Source organism: Osmerus eperlanus, chromosome 19 (genome assembly GCF_963692335.1).
Source record: "Osmerus eperlanus chromosome 19, fOsmEpe2.1, whole genome shotgun sequence".
Taxonomy (NCBI): Eukaryota; Metazoa; Chordata; class Actinopteri; order Osmeriformes; family Osmeridae; genus Osmerus; species Osmerus eperlanus.
The window spans coordinates 6,964,081-6,981,889 of NC_085036.1; the positions used below are offsets into that span (position 1 = coordinate 6,964,081).

The 17,809-nt window shown below is 55.6% G+C and overlaps 1 protein-coding gene across 1 annotated transcript in view; it reads left to right on the forward strand.

Annotated features, from left to right (window-relative positions):
* Positions 1-17,809, forward strand: part of cux1a (cut-like homeobox 1a) — a 111,573-nt gene that overhangs the window by 84,902 nt on the left and 8,862 nt on the right. The window contains 7 exon segments of the mRNA XM_062484918.1: positions 310-396; positions 825-1,318; positions 2,462-2,842; positions 3,241-3,400; positions 12,126-12,422; positions 15,449-15,637; positions 17,481-17,796. Coding sequence (XP_062340902.1) covers positions 310-396; positions 825-1,318; positions 2,462-2,842; positions 3,241-3,400; positions 12,126-12,422; positions 15,449-15,637; positions 17,481-17,796 — 1,924 coding nt within the window.

Sequence of the window (17,809 nt, forward strand, 5' to 3'; positions counted from 1 at the left end):
TCTTATCCAGAGCAACTTACAGTAAGTACAGGGACATTCCCCCGAGGCAGGTAGGGTGAAGTGCCTTGCCCAAGGACACAACGTCAGTTGGCATGACCGGGAATCGAACTGGCAACCTTCGGATTACTAGCCCGATTCCCTCCTCCTTTTATATATATATATACAAATATCCTCCAATATATCCTCATTTAAATATATATATACACATGTATTCATTTCAAAGATACAATGGGGCCCCGGGTGCCTCCTTTAGAATGTCTTAGAGCTTTAACCCTAACCACCCTCTCAACGCCGTGCCACCCACTACAGATGGTGTGGAGGAGCGACAGCGACGAACAGGTTACCCAAGAAGCATGGGCAACTATTTCGCAAAATATGCACAAAGTCTCAATTTTGGTGAGGACATGTACAGTATGATCTTCTTATGTATAACTGACACACTGTGGTACCCGCAAACAATGAGACACAATGCAAATCACAGATGGGTTTTTTTTCCCTTCGGTTTATTTTAAGCTTTTCAAGCAAGTCGTAGGCTTTTCCGTCTCCATAGAGATCTAACCTCTTCTTTTTTTTAGCTGGTTTTGTTGACACAGTGGGGGGGGAAAGGGTCTTTCCGATCTTCAGTTGGAGTTTTTAACACCCAGTTTACACTACTACACATCAGAGTTGGGTTTCCCTTTCTGTTCTTAAGGATGCGGTCCAACACCTTGTCGGACACCTCCTCCCCCGCCCAGACTTGTGTGTCTGTGTCAGGCAGCGCAGTCGGAAGGTGCTCGGCCCGACCCAACCGAGTCTGATCCGCCCCTTCCCCCTCTCTCCCGCAGTAGACTCCTCCCAGCCCCCTCCCTCGTCCAGCGGGGCTGGCTCCATCGGCGGTGGGGGCTCCAGCTCGGACGAGACCATCCGCTCCATCCTGGAGCAGGCCCGCCGGGAGATGGAGGCCCAGCAGGCAGCCCTGGAGCCCATCCTCAAGGCCTCCTCCATGGGCCCCTCCGACCTGGCCCTGCTGTCCCCCAAGCTGCTGGGCGCCCCCGGCCTGCCCCCCTCCTACTCCCCCCTGGCCCTCTCCCTCAAGAAGCCCTCCATCCCGCCTTCCTCTTCGCCTTCCTCCCTCCTGGACTTCCATTCGGCCATGGTGAAGAAGGAGGGCGCAGAGGTGGCGGTGGGCGACGGCGGGGGAGGGATGCTATTGGACAGCGGGACCAAGCAGGGGCGGGGCTCCTGGAGGGACCAATGGTGGAGCAGCATGCACCCGAGCGGGCGGGGCGTGTCGGCGAGCGGGAACGATGACGCGCGGAGTCAGGAGGACAGCAAGGAGGTGAGGAACAGGAAGTACACGTGACAGCTTCCTGGCTGATGGTCCTTAGATTGGCCAAATCACACCTAAATGTTTAAGCATCAACACAACTACAGTATTTCAGTTGGATGAGCATAGCTTATTGTGTGAGATAAAAGTACGTTTGGAACATGTCTGACCCTGTTTCGGAGCACTCTCTACCATGACCTTAATTATCCTTGAATGTCACTGTAGTCACATCAAAATGACACCGAAATGCATGCCTTCATTAACTCCATTTAGGATAGAATGTGTGCATGCTTTTGCCTGTTTGTGACTTAGCTCATGTTGTCGCCAACTTCGCTCAAAAACTACTGAGATTTGTAACCCAATATTGCCTCAGACGTCCCAACCCTTTGTTGACGGCCTTGGCCTGCGCCACCTCGTGCAGAGGCTTGTTGGAACTCATTAGCGTGGTGAATACATTTGTAAGGTGATACACGAAGGTGCTCTTCTTATAGACGACACCAAACAGAAGAGCCATTGTCAGCTTTGGCTGGTAACATGCAGCTGCTCCTACGACGACCAGAACGTTCTATAGGGGGGGAGGGGTGGGGGGGGGCTGTCTGTGTGCCTTGTTAGCGTGTGTTGTGTTTGGTTCCGAATGTGTGAGGTCCGCGGCGACACCGAAACGGGTTTGGCAGCACCGCAGACAGTCTGCCGCGTGTCTCCATCAGATATGGCAGAAGCTCCGGCTATCCGCTTTCTGAGGCAGGCCAGCTTCTCCAAAACGAGAGCTCGGCTTCTCCACAGCATTGAATTCATCTCCCCAACCACCCCCCCCCCCCCCCCTGCTGTTTTTTTTCTTCTTCAGCCACTCCTCACTCACCTGCTCTGGACTCTTAAGAGCAGGGACAGATTAGCTACCACACCCTCTTTACCCACCTCGCTGGACGCGAAATGAGTAGCTACTCCATCGTCCATCGTGACAACCGTTGGAACAGATAGCCGATAACGTCTTCCTTCCACAGTGGCTGTAGCTCCTAGCCGTTAGCTTTCCCCCTCCACGATACCCGTGCGGTTAGCATTTAGCGGTTAGCATTTAGCGGTTAGCCATCAGCGCCCACCTCACCCTCCCCCCACCCCAAACCCCACTCTGACTGTGCCTCTCTGTGTCTCCGCCAGAAGCCTCCCAGGCTGGCCGGCTCCTCCTCGACTGCTGCCCCCTCCTCCTCCTCCCTGGACTACTGGAAGGACTGGCCGCGGGCCGAGTCCCCGTACTCCCAGGCCGGCTCCGAGCCCCAGGGCCCCAGCCGGGCCGACACCCCCCAGAGCAGCCCCTCGCCCCTGGGCTTGGTGTCCGGCCTCGGCCCCTTAGGACCGCTTTTGGCTCCAGGAGCCGGAGCCGCCGCCGCCGGGAAAACGGCCAAGCCGGTGGTGGCGCCACTCACGCCCGAGCAGTACGAGTTCTACATGTACCAGGAAGTGGAGACGGCCGAGCTGACGCAGCAGGTCAAAGACAAGCTGGCCAAGAATGGCATCTGTCAGCGCATCTTCGGAGAGAAGGTGTGGACGTTTCTCCCCCCCGCGGCCGCCCCCCCCCCCCCCCCCCCCATCCCCTGCCCGCTCAGGCTGCCCCATGTAGTTGCAGTGTTGTGTGCTACCGAGGCAACCGACTGAAATACCAACAACCTAAACTCGGAACAATTGAAAGAATTGTTTGCAGATCTCAGTAGTTTTTCAGGAAGACGCTCAGTCGCTCTGTGTTTATGTCGTGTGCGCGTGTGCATGTGTGCCTATGTGTATGTTGCAACAAGAACCTGAAATCCCTCTACTGTACTCACATGCAGCACAATGGCTAACATGAGTACACTTTTCAAATGTTGTTGTTTTCCATGAATTCAGTAAATACTGGATTTACAAGTGTGTTTCTGTGTGTGTGTGTGTGTGTGTGTGTTGTCCAGGTGCTGGGCCTGTCTCAGGGCAGTGTGAGCGACATGCTGTCTCGACCCAAGCCCTGGAGCAAGTTGACCCAGAAGGGCCGGGAGCCCTTCATCCGTATGCAGCTGTGGCTCAACGGAGAGCTGAGCCAGAACGTGCTGCCGTTACAGGGCCAGCCACAAGGTACACACACACACACCCAACACATACACTCCACACAGTCCTCCCCACCAACACAGACACACAAGCACACCACATACACACACAACACACGCGCACACACACACACACACACACACACCCAACACATACACTCCACACAGTCCTCCCCACCAACACAGACACACAAGCACACCACATACACACACAACACACGCGCACACACACAACACACAAACACACCACACACACATGCGCTGCCGCCACCACATAGTAACATAGATACACATGCACCGAAGGCCAGACCATCGCACACTCACAGAGCCAAATGTAAAGTCATTTAATGTCAGAGAGGATGCCAAACTGGGTGACTGCGTGTCGCGTTTCCCTTGCTGGAGCATACAGTCTGTGGAGTCTGCATCATTAGAGAACGCTTTCACCACAGCGATGCACAGAGTACGGACTGTGTGATGACTCTGAATTGCATGTGTGTTTATATATGCCCACGTGAGTGTTGGTGTGTGTGTGTGTGGTCACGGTGTTTGTCTGATTGATGGCCTCTGAGACCAGGGAGTGCCTCTGTCCTTGCCCACAGATTAAATTCTCCCGGGACGCTGTCCTTGTATTGAAATGAAAATCTCCCCCAGTCTTACTGGGGTCTCGTCGCCGTTAACGGCATAAGCGCCGCCGGAGCGCCATCGATCACCCGGAGGGGTGTGTGAACCTGTCCGTCAGGTCTCCCTCGCGCTCATCCGTCTCCGTCCGCCCCCTGACCCCCCCCACCCCCACCCCCACCGCCACACACAGATACTGTACACACACACTATTTCTCTCAACACATGTGTGACCGTGTAGCGCAGAGGTGTACTGTACATTCACAAGCACCTCGGTTCCCGTCCGCTATTGGCCGGAGGAGCATCATGTGACTCTCTCCTTGCTGTGTTCACGTCTTATCTGGAGGATCGGACGACCCTTCCACAGACGCGGACGTTTCCCTCCGTCGCCTCCGCACGACCTCGAAGCGGTTCCAGTAACGCCGGTTTTTTCGCCGACCGCGCGACGCTGTGTCTCAGTAGCCCAGCTATCGTCACAACCGCCCCTCCCCCACCACACACACACCCACACGCACCCACACAGCGTGCGTGCGCCCGTCCGGACGTAGCCAGGGCGACCGCAGGCTGGCTAATTACGGCTGACTAATTAAAGCAGGGGCGTCTGGGGAGGTGATGAGGGCTAGAGACAGCCGTCGCCTTGCCAAAGGGACAGCCAAGGACACGATGGCGTGTCCGCCGCCATGGTCGCGGACGTCGTCATTGTTGTCGGTGCTGTTGTTGCTAAGTTTCATATGGATAGAAACTCGGGGCTAATCACATTTTGTGGGCCCTCATTTGCGTTCCCCGACCCGAGGTAGATCAATTAAATGGCGAGTGAGGCTGGTGAGTGGAGTTGATGAGTTTTGGAGGGAGAGAGTCGGCGTGGTCGAGGCCCCAGTCACGAGTGCAGAACATATTTAGAAAGGGCTCTTGTATTTTAAACTTCACTTCCAAGTTAGGGAGACAGTTGGTGAAGATGCAACTTGTCCTTTGATATTTGTCAGTGTTTCCTCACCCTGGACTACAAACAGGCGCTTCAAGCGGTAGGAAAAAATAACCTCTTCTGGTTTCTCGCAAGTCAAACGACTAACGAACCCTAATGAAGACCCGCGACTCGATTAAATTTAATTTGTGAATTCCCAAAAAACATGGGAAAACAAAACTCCTTGAGAGACTCCCATTAACTTTCCTGTCTGAGGCCTGCGTGTTGTCTGAGCCCAGCATGTCTGCTGTCGGCATGGTCTCTCTCCAGACCTCCCGCCCGCGACTCAGCCATCCCACAATGCCCCAGTGTGGGACAGTGTGTCAGAGGGGGAGCTGCCACTGCCGCTCTTAGTGACTCAGGCACCACTGACGGAGAACAGGTCCGACACACACGACACAGGCCGTCTCTCTGTGTGGGTGTGTGTGTGCTGTGTGTAATTGGCTCTCTGTACATCGCGCACACACTCTATGCTAGCGGGTGCTCAGCAGTACCGTAGCATAAAGGCCACAGTAGAAGACGCCACGACTACACATCCTGTTCCACTTATAAAAATACCCCATCATCAAACATCACACCGGAGCACCGGAGCGAGACACTGATTCCACACCGCCCGGTGCCAAGATAACGACGAACCCGCGAGCGTGTCATCAATGCATCATAGCTCGGGGCGCGGAGACACGCCGTGCACACGCCAGCACTTACACACGACGCAACGACACTCGCTTCCCTCCCCACCCCCCCCTCAACCTGAGAAAGGTTGCATCTTTATTTAGCTCTCCCCCCCCCCCCCTCGCCCCACCTCCCCCTCTCGCCACCCTCCGCCGGCTCGTTTGCGGTGATGAAGTGGCACCCGGGGACGACGGCGTCTTTAACGAGCGTCTGATGCGAAGGAGCGCGGCGCCCTGCTTACAGGGCTGCCGGCTCCCGCTAGGGGAACGGCAGCCTGCCCTGCCCTCCTCCATCTCCTCCTGCTCCACCCAGTGTCTCTTCCTCCATCCTCCACCCAGTGTCTCTTCCTCCATCCTCCACCCAGTGTCTCTTCCTCCATCCTCCACCCAGTGTCTCTTCCTCCATCCTCCACCCAGTGTCTCTTCCTCCATCCTCCACCCAGTGTCTCCTCCTCCATCCTCCACCCAGTGTCTCCTCCTCCATCCTCCACCCAGTGTCTCTTCCTCCATCCTCCACCCAGTGTCTCTTCCTCCATCCTCCACCCAGTGTCTCTTCCTCCATCCTCCACCCAGTGTCTCTTCCTCCATCCTCCACCCAGTGTCTCCTCCTCCATCCTCCACCCAGTGTCTCTTCCTCCATCCTCCACCCAGTGTCTCTTCCTCCATCCTCCACCCAGTGTCTCTTCCTCCATCCTGCACCCAGTGTCTCCTCCTCCATCCTCCACCCAGTGTCTCTTCCTCCATCCTCCACCCAGTGTCTCCTCCTCCATCCTCCACCCAGTGTCTCTTCCTCCATCCTCCCACCACCTCCTCATCCTCCTCGACTTTGGGGATATAGGAGGAGGGGGAACAGGAGGGTTATCTTTTCATCTAGTTTTCTTCTTCTTCTCTTGACCCCCCCCCCCCCCCCCCCCCACACACACACACACACACCACCCCCCCCCCCCACACACACACACACTCCACCCCCCTCTCCCATCCAGGGCCCTCCCGGAGCTGTTGTAATCAATTACAACATCAGAACACTGATGTATGATAATTAGTTTGTGGAGAGGACTGCCCCCCCCCGCTCCCCAAACCCACCCCTACACTCGTCCTGCTTATAGACAACCTCACACACACACACACACATCATACTGTATACACACAATGTATGCATTTATGACAGGATGCTACATCCCTATACTCCAAACACACACAGACACACACACACAACCACAAGGACAGACGACACACACAGGCACTCACACGCATTGTCCTCCACCTCACACACACCCTGCACTTTCTTCTGGCATCCACACACACACACTCTCCTGGCTAATTAATATGCAAATAATCAGCCCATGGCATGATGAATAGGAGCGTAGCTGGGTCGGCCGGCCGGCCTGGGATCCCAGGGCTGGGGCTACAGCGTGATGAATTACATTTACTGGCTGTCCTACATTAAGTACCCTTTCTCCATCATTTTTACCGCAAATTAGCCCCAGCAATATATAGATTACACTGATGACTTAGACAGAGGAGATCGGGGAGTGGATTGAGAGAGAGAGGGAGAGAGAGCGATGGGTGAGCGAGAGAAAGAGAGGATAGGAAATTAATGGCTTTTAAAATGGGCGCGTAGCTTAAGACGAAAATGTAAATGTCAGCTTGATTTTTTTTTTTTTTTTTTTGCCTAATCCAGGGCTTGGCCAGAGGACATTATGTTCTTGGGATGAGCTTTAATGGGACACTTGTTGGATAGGAGGACCAGACGGACTTGTGTTTGTGGATTGTTTGTTTGTGAGAGCGTCTCTGCATCATCAATTTAAGTGTGCATCTTTAAAAATAAATAAAGGAAAGGCTCACCCAATTCATATACACGCATTAAAAATCATGATGCCATAATGTGCGCACAGCATGCTCAATCAGACTCCCAACAAACAAACATGGGTGTCCCATGCATGACAGACCTCTCTGACTAACAGACCTTTCTAACATCACAGACACACACACCCATATCTCTCACTCACTCTTGCGTACGAAAATGCACACGCACGCCTTTTGTCTCGAGCAAAACACGCACATCTATATTTTATTCACACACACACACACACCCGAACAAACGCACTCGGGCTAGTCACGACAGCGGGAACCGAAAAGGGTTTAAAAGGCCCGTTTGTAGGATTAGGCGGGAGAGCTGGGGTAATGGGCAGGGCTTTGAAACCTCAGCCTCTGTCGTGCCTGCCTGCGTCCCAGGACATCTTCCCAATCTGCGTGGCCTGGCTTCCGGGAGAACACCCCTGTGACATGAGACCAGCCAGATGGAGAAGAAGAGAGAGAGAGAGAGAGAGAGAGAGAGTGATTAGGTCTGAGGCAAAATCCTGTCAAAGCCCAATATTGTTTGGCAGCGTGCTGTTCATCGGTCCTTTGTACCATATAGAGACGACACACAGAATTATAGTAGTTTGGGGAAAAACGTCACAGAGCAAAAGTTTATTTTTTGTTTGTTTGTTGAAGAAATGGGCCAAAGTACAACAGTTGTGTGTTGGAGTGTCGAGTCCTACTGGGCTGATATGGGCTGTGTGCGAGCGTGTTCTTCACCTCACACAGCGAGCACACTCAATGATAGACCGTCATTAGTACACCCCTCAGTTATCCTGGCTATAAGCAGCCTTCCCCGATGGGCTATGGAGGACACACCTCCAACGGTGTGTGTGTGTGTGCGTCGACTGTACAACGCGTGTAGGGTGGTGTGTTTCCGTCCGTCCGTGTGTGTGTGTGTGAGAGGTGAAGAGCAATCCCTGCCCCCTCATCTGTCTCAGCCTATCCTCTACCCTCAATGCCAACATGGCCTCACAGGGTTGGCTAATGAGACACACACACCACACACACTGAACACCCTATAGATACTGTATGTTGTACTGGTGCCAGCTGTATCCCACACAGTAACCAAGAGTCATGCTCGACCGCAATGTGACGCGCGGAGCGTAGAGGCGTGATTCCCCAACGTTCCATTGTTATACGAATTCCTCTCCCACATTTGCATGTGTCAGAAAGTAGAGACACAGTCGAACTGTGGTTAGGGGCGGAATAGACTGTTGCATTTGCATATGCTAATGCGAGGAGAGTGGAGGCATGGATTGGTATTCACAGAGCCGTGTCTCTGACAGAGAGGGGGGCCTGTGGGGTAAGCCTCAACGGTTGTTTTTCCCTCTAAAAGTGAGCCGAGCGCTGTTTTAGGCCTCTCGGTGTCACCAGTGTCAGGGTTAAAAGCAGCAAGCAGCTGAAGGTCCAGCTGTTATCGCTCTCTCTCTCCCTCTTACTCCCCCTCTCTCTCTCTCTCTCTCTCTCTCTCTCTCTCTCTCTCTCTCTCCCTCTCTTTCTCTCTGTCTCTCTCCTAGTCCTCCGGCTCCAGTCAAAGCACATGGCCCCGGGCGGACCACATCACCCCCCCCCCCCCCTCTCGTCCTCTGACCTCCTCCCTCCCCTCCCCCATTCCTTCCCCCTCAGGGCGACCCTGGTATGGTGACATGGCTGGGCTGTGGGTCGCTGGCACTGTGTCACAGGACAACCTGTCATGAGGCCTGCACACACACCACCACCACCCTACCCCCCCCCCACACACACACACGCACGCACGCACGCACACACACCCCTCACACCATGCCGCCAGTTAAAATGTCACCAGTCTGGCCAGTGAAGCAGGCTGGATATGCGAGTTGACTGCTTGCCCACCCCCCACCCCCCCCTTTTCCCCTCCCCCTTTGCGTGCGTACACACAAACGCATGCACCCGCGCGCACACTCACCCCGCACGCACTCTCACACACGCTCTCGCGCGCGCTCATACACACACTCTCACACAGACTCCTACACACACTCTCTCTCACACACACACACACACACACTCTCACACACACTCCCCCTCAGCTGTTTCCCCCAGCGCAGCAGGGAGGTAATCACTAGTGACGGCTCCCCTCGGCTGCTCACTTTAAGGCCGCAGCGCCACACACACACACACACACAGCACAGACACTCATATTGTACACACCAGCACACATGCACCGAAGACACAAACGGTACACACGCACCACCCCTCATCCCCCTACACACACACACACACACACACCACTTCCACATGTCATAAGCAGAGAGAGAAACAGAGTTTGTCCGGAGACAAAGCTTCATTCGGGGGGGGACTTTTGACGTCGGGGAGATGCTCATCCGAACGGAGTTGTTTTTCCTCGCAGTCATCAGCGGTCAATTCGCCAGGCGGCAGGAGAGGCTGGGAGCTGTGGTAATGGCCGGCCCCGCGTTCAAGGGGCCTGGCCGGGGCAGACGGGGCTCACCGCTGGGCTGGTGATGCCCTCTGCCTCCCCGCGTTGGAGTCGTTTGCGGGCTGAAGTGCTCCGAGGAAGTTGCAGGGGGAAGGGGGGGGGCCGGGGCAGATGTGGGGGGGGGGGGGGAGCTGCGTCGCTCTTCCCTCCTCACCCGCGGAAACGCTGTTGTTGCTTTGAGTTGATTGGTTTGTTAGGGTCTTTTTTGTGCTTCCAAGCCAGTGCCTTCACTGTTTTATAGTCTCTCTGTCTCTCTCTCTGTCTCTCTCTGTCTCTCTCTGTCTCTCTCTGTCTCTATCTGTGTCTCTCTGTCTCTCTCTGTCTCTCTCTGTCTCTCTCTGTCTCTATCTGTCTCTATCTGTCTCTATCTGTCTCTATCTGTCTCTATCTGTCTCTCTGTCTCTCTCTCTCTGTCTCTCTCTCTGCTCCTCGCACACACACACACACACACTGTTATCCACCCTTCCTCTGGCCTCTCACACTCTCACAGTTTGACACCCAACTTTCCCTGTGTCCCTGCCAACACGCACACACACCCATGCCCTCACACACACGCACACCCTTGCGCCTGCCCCTCAAATATACTCGCACTCCCCTGTCCCTGGCCTAGGTGGTGGGCGGTTGGACCAAAGGGACCTTGTGTGGGTGGTGTGTGTGTGTGTGTGGGCTCGTAGCTCCTAGCTAATCAAGCACTTCCCCTCCTCCCCGTCCCCCCCCTCCCTCCTTCCCTCCCCCCGCTGTGGCCTTCATCGTGGCCTTGTCTGGGAGAGACTGATGAGGTGTGCCTCCTCTCCTGGCTGCCTGCCCCTTACGCAGGGTAGCCCTTCTGCCTGTGTGACACAGAGACAGAGAGGGAGAGACGGCACACTTGGAACACACACACACGCGCGCTCCGTTTACACAGACATCATTCCTTACACGTCCACCTAACCTTTCACCCCCCCCCCCTCCCCTCTTCTTCAACCACACGCCCTCGGTGGTCTGTGTCTCGCACACACACTTCCTGTCGCGCAAGTGTTGTCTCGCACACCCCAAAGCGTGCACACACACACTGGCAAAATACCCAGACACACGCGATGCTCCTGGCCTCGTCTGCATGTGACGGGGTGTCATGTCTGACGAGCAGACGCTGTGTGTCTTGGCTGTGTGCTCGCCGTTGAACAATTGCCTGAAATGTGACAGGCCTTTTTAATTTACATCTCTGATGCCTTGTGTTCGACTTTGATTTAGTGTAAAAAGGAGCGGGATCGTAAATCTTATCAGTCGTCGCGTGTACGGTGTACAGGCAGCGCTCACGCGCGCACACACACACACGCGTGTGTGTGCACACACACACACACACACGCACACTTATCTGATCTTTCCCACTGACAGGCGCTCTCCTGCCAATGCAACTCGACGTGCGTTTTCCTCCACAGATGGGGAGGAAAATTGCACACGCGGTGATTTTGCACTCTGCACCCTCTCTCTCTCTCTCTCTTTCCGTCTCACTCTCTTGCCGTCTTCTCCCCTTTCCATCTCTCTCGTCGCTCTCTCTATCTCTCTCTTTCACTCACCCTCTCTTAAATGTTCCATCCCTCCCATCTCCCCCCCCGAGCCACCTCTTCTTCACTCCTCCCCCCTCCTCTCCCCTCTCCACTCATCTCTGACAGTGGCCCGTCGCAGGGGGGAGAATTGATTGGCCGTGCGACGGCCCATCACACAGCCATTGGGCAGGGGGAGGCGGCGGGGGAGTTAGCGGAGATGACAGGCTCCCCGGTGAGACCGTTAGCGCCAGTCACTCTGCTGAGTGCGGCGCGATAGCCGCCTGCTTGACGGAGCACGGGGGCAGAGGATGCTTGCGAGGCCCTGGGAGAGGCAGCAGCTCTGGGCCCTGCGAGGGAGGGGTGGGGGGGAGTGTCGGACGCCAGGTTGGATGCCAGTGTCACGTCGACGTTCCTAGTTAGTCGGTTAGGAGTCGACTAACAGGGGGGGGGGGGGGGGGGGCGGGTCGTCGTACAACCGGGTTTCCCCGTATCTGGGAGTTGGATGAGGGGAGGCACCTGGCTTGGGGTGGGGGTTTTGGGCTGTTCCCTTGTGATTGTGGATCGAGAATTCACAAATGTGTTTTGTGTTCTTTCAAGGGCCCGGTTCACTCTCTCATTCTAACCCCCCCTCTACCCCCGGCCCTCCCTCCTCCCTCTGACAGAAAACACCCCAAAGACCTCTGCCAGCTGCAGCCCCGCCCCGGAGTCGCCCCTGAGCTCGGCCGAGGAGTCCGTCAAGAGCCTGGGCGAGCAGGCGGGCGGGGCGGGCGGGGGAGGGGGGGCCCGCGAGCCCCCCGCCAGGGAGCCCAGCGAGCCGTCCGAGTCGCAGCCCGGCACGCCGCTGCCCGTGCCCGGACACTCGGGCCTCAGCATCCAGGAGATGGTGGCCATGTCGCCGGAGCTGGACACCTACGTCATCACCAAGAAGGTCAAGGAGGTGCTCACCGACAACAACCTCGGTGAGTCACAATCGAATTCAGTCGAAACGGTTTGTTGGTTTGTTTTCTCCACCCCAAAACCCCCTCATTTTAACCTGCGACTTGGGATCGTGGGTCTACTTGGTACGTTCTTGTGACGTCAGAGTAAACCCACTCTTGCTGGGGTAAGTGTTTTTTCTCTCCTCGTGTCACCCTCAGGTTGTCCCCGGCACGCTCCACCGCCACCACGTCTTTAATGACATTTTAATACTTCATTAAGAAGTTCTGGAGAAGTTCGCTCTTTGAGTTTACGCGGGACTTGAGTCGCGTTCAGCTCCTCCGTGCTCAAATGCATGACGCAAGGCAGCCATTTTCTGGCAGAACGCGCCTTTAAGACCACGTTCACCAGGCGGCATCCTCCCGACACAACAGTCCCTCCTGCTGGAAATGAATGACTTCATTAATTACTGTTCAAAAGCCCTCGCCGCGATTCGCCGCACACTTCAAAAGAGCGTAATGTTGCTCCGAGTTCGGCATGTGTGCCATCATTGTACGCATTAGCTCCGCTCCACAGCCTGGGATGTGCTCTTTGCCCCGCCATCGTGGCTGGGCTGCCAAAGCAGAGGAATTAGCCAAGCGCCGCGCCCCGCAACCCGGCCAGCGAGCTCATTAGCGACCCCCTTAGCTAAAATTAACCATGCTCTGCTCTGCTGTCTCACAACAAAGACACTGAAAAAACCCACAGTTTCCCCCATTGTCCTTGGAAGGCATAAGTTACTATCACAGCCAGCGCAGCCCCTCTCTGGGCATGTGCTTCCTGGTTTTCGACGGCGAGCTAGCCGTGGAGCCGGTCCCAGGCTAACGGATGGCGCTCGGCCCGTTTAAACCGCTCAGATCCTCCAGCCTAGCCCCGTTTTGTTTGTGCGCCGCAACCTGGATGGATACAGAGACGACGCGGAGCTACAACACGACGCTGGACCTGTAGGTGCTGCGCCTCTCACAGCTGTCAGTTAGACCACATTTTGGAAAAGATGGTCTGGTGGAAGATCTCCAGAGAGAGGGAGAGACAAAGAGAGAGGGAGGGAGAGACGGAGAGAGAGAGAGAGAGAGAGAGAGAGAGAGAGAGAGAGGGAGGGAGGGAGGGAGGGAGGGAGGGGGAGGGAGAGGGAGGGGGAGAGAGGGGGAGGGAGAGAGAGAGGGGGAGAGAGAGGGAGAAAGAAAGAGAGGGAGAGAGAGAGAGAAAGGGGGAGAGAGAGAAAGGGGGAGAGAGAGAGGGGGAGAGAGGGGGGGGGAGAGAGAGGGAGAGGAAGCCTCACCCCCCCCCCCCGGGTCCCCTAGACCAGAGCACGTCTCCTGTCTGGCGGCTCCTAGAAGCTCCAGCTCCAGGACCCCCCCCACCGCTGCCGTGATGGATGGCATCGTTTAAGGGACCCTCTTCAGAGCCATTCACGGAGCTATCAGGGCCAAACCGCTACCTCGTCCGGCCGCTAACTCGCCTAGCCTAGCCCTCGGTTAGCCTAGCCGCTAAGAGGGTGCACGCCGATATTGCCCCCCCGGCTAGCGAGGGGAGAGTGGGACCGTGTTTGGCTGCCTGTTGATGCCGCGTCTCTCGTCGGAGTGATTTACGACGGGGCCGTGGCCTACACCCAGCTGCGGAATGACGCACGCTAACAAACCGGAGCCGAAGTGGTGGCCGCAAATGTGACAAATGATTGTGATTTGTCCGCCTCGCGTCTTCTGCCCCACACACACACACACACACACATACACACATACACACACACACGTAGGTGGAGTATTTAGAGCACAAAGGGGGCTTCTTTCATGAAAATATCTATTCCCCCAGGTTGGCCCCAAATCCAATTCTTTTTGAGATAAGGTGGTGGAGTGGGCGGCGACCCACCATCTATTTTTCAGGTGGCGCCTTTGATTTATGGCCAATAGAAATCCGTGATTTCATTAAAGCTGCGCTGTTCAAATAGAATGGATGAACAAGTTCACTCTGGTGTAAGCTGTCGTATACAGAGTCTGGATCTGCGAGGCTACCGCTAAGCTAACCGAGGCTGGCTACAGTGCTAGCGATTCTGTGTTTGTGTGTGGGTCTGTACATGGCAGGTGTTGCACTGTGAAGCACAAAGAAAGCTTCTGTCTGACCCCAATAGGAAAGGGAACCATGCCTTGGCGCGCACACACGCATACACGGACACACACACAAGACACACACACAGACATTCTCTCAGCGGGGCCGGCGTCACCTGCTCCCTTTTTTCTCTCCGCTCCCATGCTGTCTACCCATCATCCTCCCCTCCTCTCTTCTCTGTAGAGGAGCGCTCCCAAATCCCACGCCTTTCAGCCGTGCCTTACATCTCCTCCGAGCCCCTGCCTCTGCACCCCCTCCTCCTCCTCTCCAGCACCCCCCCCCCCCCCCGCTCAACTCACCTGAATGAAACGCTGTAGAGTGCGGGGAAATAAAATAAAAAAGCGAGCCCCCCCATTGCCAAAGGCACGTTTGAGGCCTCCCCTGAGACACAGGAAGGGGAAGCGGAGCTCCACTCGGCTCAGCGTGAGAGCTCGCCAGCGTTTGAAGCCTTTCAAGAACCTGTGGTGTGCTGCGGTGAATGTTTATGCTGCGAACAGAGTTGAACAGAGACACAGGCCTCGCTTGTTGTTTTTTCGCATTTATGTGAATCCAGACCCGCTTTTTTTTCTTCTTCTCTCTCCCTGCTTTATTTTGTTCTTGAAACATCGACGGGCTCAAACAACCAGTCAAAGACTATTTAAACTTTCTCTTCTGCCATTGAAGACAGCCACAGTTGCTGACAAATCGCTGCCAAGTTTTGAAGTTTCTGATGTAGGCCTCTCCAGTGCTAGGTCATTTAAATGACACGTGACAGTCTAGTTTAGTTTATATTCTAGCAGGTATTTATGCACTGGAAAGAACCAGCACAAGAAAAGTATTCAACGTCTGTTCTTCCTTGTGCTTTGATGGGAAGTAAACAGTGAATATAGTCTGTGAAGGGCTATGAATGCGTGTTTGCTTGACAGTCTTTCTTGCTCTCTCGCTCAAGGTCAGCGCCTGTTCGGGGAGACCATCCTGGGATTGACCCAGGGCTCGGTGTCGGACCTCCTGGCCCGCCCCAAGCCCTGGCACAAGCTCAGCCTCAAGGGCCGGGAGCCCTTCGTCCGCATGCAGCTGTGGCTGAGCGACCCGCGCAACGTGGAGAAGCTCATGGACATGAAGCGCATGGAGAAGAAAGGTAAACACGGTTCTCTCTCCATCCACCCTCTCCCCCCCTGTTCCTTTTTTCAGTCCCCGGTTCAGGCCCTCCTACACCATTTACCTCTTGAAGTGGACTCTAAAAGGTTTGCGTGGGTGTTACAGCCTTCGCATAATAAGCTGCTATTTCGCTGCGTGGAATAATAGATACCCGTTTCCTCAGAAGAGAGTTGGCACCGACACCATGTCACGGACCTTGACGGACCTAGTTTCTGTCCCCATAAAGTCCTGGTATTGTGTTTGCACAGGCAAGGCCACGATATTGCTCTCCTAAAAATGCGGCGGAGCGCCGGAGATCAGGGAATGAAACCAGCTGTAGAGAGAGAGGGAGGGATGAGGTGAGCGAGCGAGCGAGAGGAAGTGAGAGAGGAGGGGGGGAGGGGGGGGACATTTCTGATTGCTCTTTTTTCCTCCTATAATAGCCCAGATGTGTCCCCGGGCCGGCGAGTCACAGCCCACATGCCCACGGCTCCTGCTGAACAAGAAGGGGAGGAGGGGGGGGGGGGGGGGGGGGTGGTAGAAAAGAGTGTGTTGGTATGTCTATCAGCCCACTGTGTCCATATTTGCGTACAGGCTTGTGTGTGTATCCGCGTATGAAGGGTGGGGGGGAGGGGGGATGCGCTTCTCGGGCGCTGTCCAGATCGATCTGGGCGCTGGATGTCAGAGTGGCTCATCAGACGCGACAGGCCCCGGCCTCTCCAGGGCCTGCTTATTTAAAGTCCAATGCACTCATCAGTGCATAGAGTCCCCTCTCTCCCCCCCCCCGCCTCCGCCTCCCCTTCGCTCTGTCGCCCTGCACACCCCTCCGCCAGCTAAGTGAACATTCTGGGAGTGATTAGGCCTGTTTAACACTTCTCCTGGGGTGGAAAGTGACATTGCTGGTCCTTTTTTTTTCCCCCCTCTCTCTCGCTCCCCCCATTGCGGCGCGGCGTGGCGTGGCTCGGGTCGGTGGGCTAGCGCCTTAGCGTAGCACGGAGGCTAACCGCGGGGGATCGTTCATTAGCGAGGATGCCTCGGACGCCTCCTTGTCCACCCAGACCAGGCGTCTGGCTCAGCTCACAGCCAGGGCTCTGAGGCTCTACGCTCAGATGGCTGCGATCGTTTGCCGGTTTTCACGAGCATCTCACAGCTCATTATTGTCGCGAGGGGAAACCGTCACATTTGCTAGCACGTCTTTTAATTCCAACTATATTTATCCAACCTGGTTCGTCCGTCCTTCTGTCCTTCCTGACAAACTTTCGAACTGGAAATGTCCATTTCGACCCGAAAATATGACAACCCCCTTCTTTAATTTGTGTAGTTGTCAAAAGGCCAAAAAATGACTTCACTAACGTGGCTTGTCTGAGGGCCTGTGCATCTTGTGTAAATGAGCTGGAGATGGGTTGGGGGAGGGGCGTCGAGGTGTGCCCTCATTGTTCTACAAGGTAACCTCACCACCCTCTGCGAGAATGCTGCCGCTGAATAAACCATGCCTGAGATGATACTGCCACCTGCTGGGGAGTCCCTCTCAGAGAGCTGGTTGGTTGCTGTGCACACGGTTGGCTTCTCAGGGTAGCATGCAAAGTCATTCATATGGCTGAATATTTGCATAGAGCACATGCCCTGTAGATGTTCTTGTGTTATTTGATAGTAGCAGACAAGCTGGCGGTCTGTCCTGTGGTCTGTTCGTCTGTGAGGGAATAGTTTGGTGGAATGTTTGTCTAGAAATCCCCAATAAACTCCTTAAAAACGTGAAAAGAGAACCCTACAACCGCACCCCCCTCAACTTTGAAGCAGCCGTCGCAGTCAACCCCTCCTCCCCCTGTCCCCACCTCTCTCCTCAGCCTACATGAAACGGCGCCACAGCTCAGTGAGCGAGAGCCAGGGCGGCGACGGGGGCCTGTCGGGGGGCGACTTCAGCCAGGGCGGCAGCCCCCAGCACGGGGCCCACCTCCACCCCCACCCCCAGCAGCAGCAGCAGCAGCAGCCCCCCCAGCAGCACCTGAAGAAGCCCCGCGTGGTGCTGGCCCCCGAGGAGAAGGAGGCGCTGAAGAGGGCCTACCAGCAGAAGCCATACCCCTCCCCCAAGACCATCGAGGAGCTCGCTTCCCAGCTCAACCTGAAGACCAGCACCGTCATCAACTGGTTCCACAACTACAGGTACGCGGAGGAC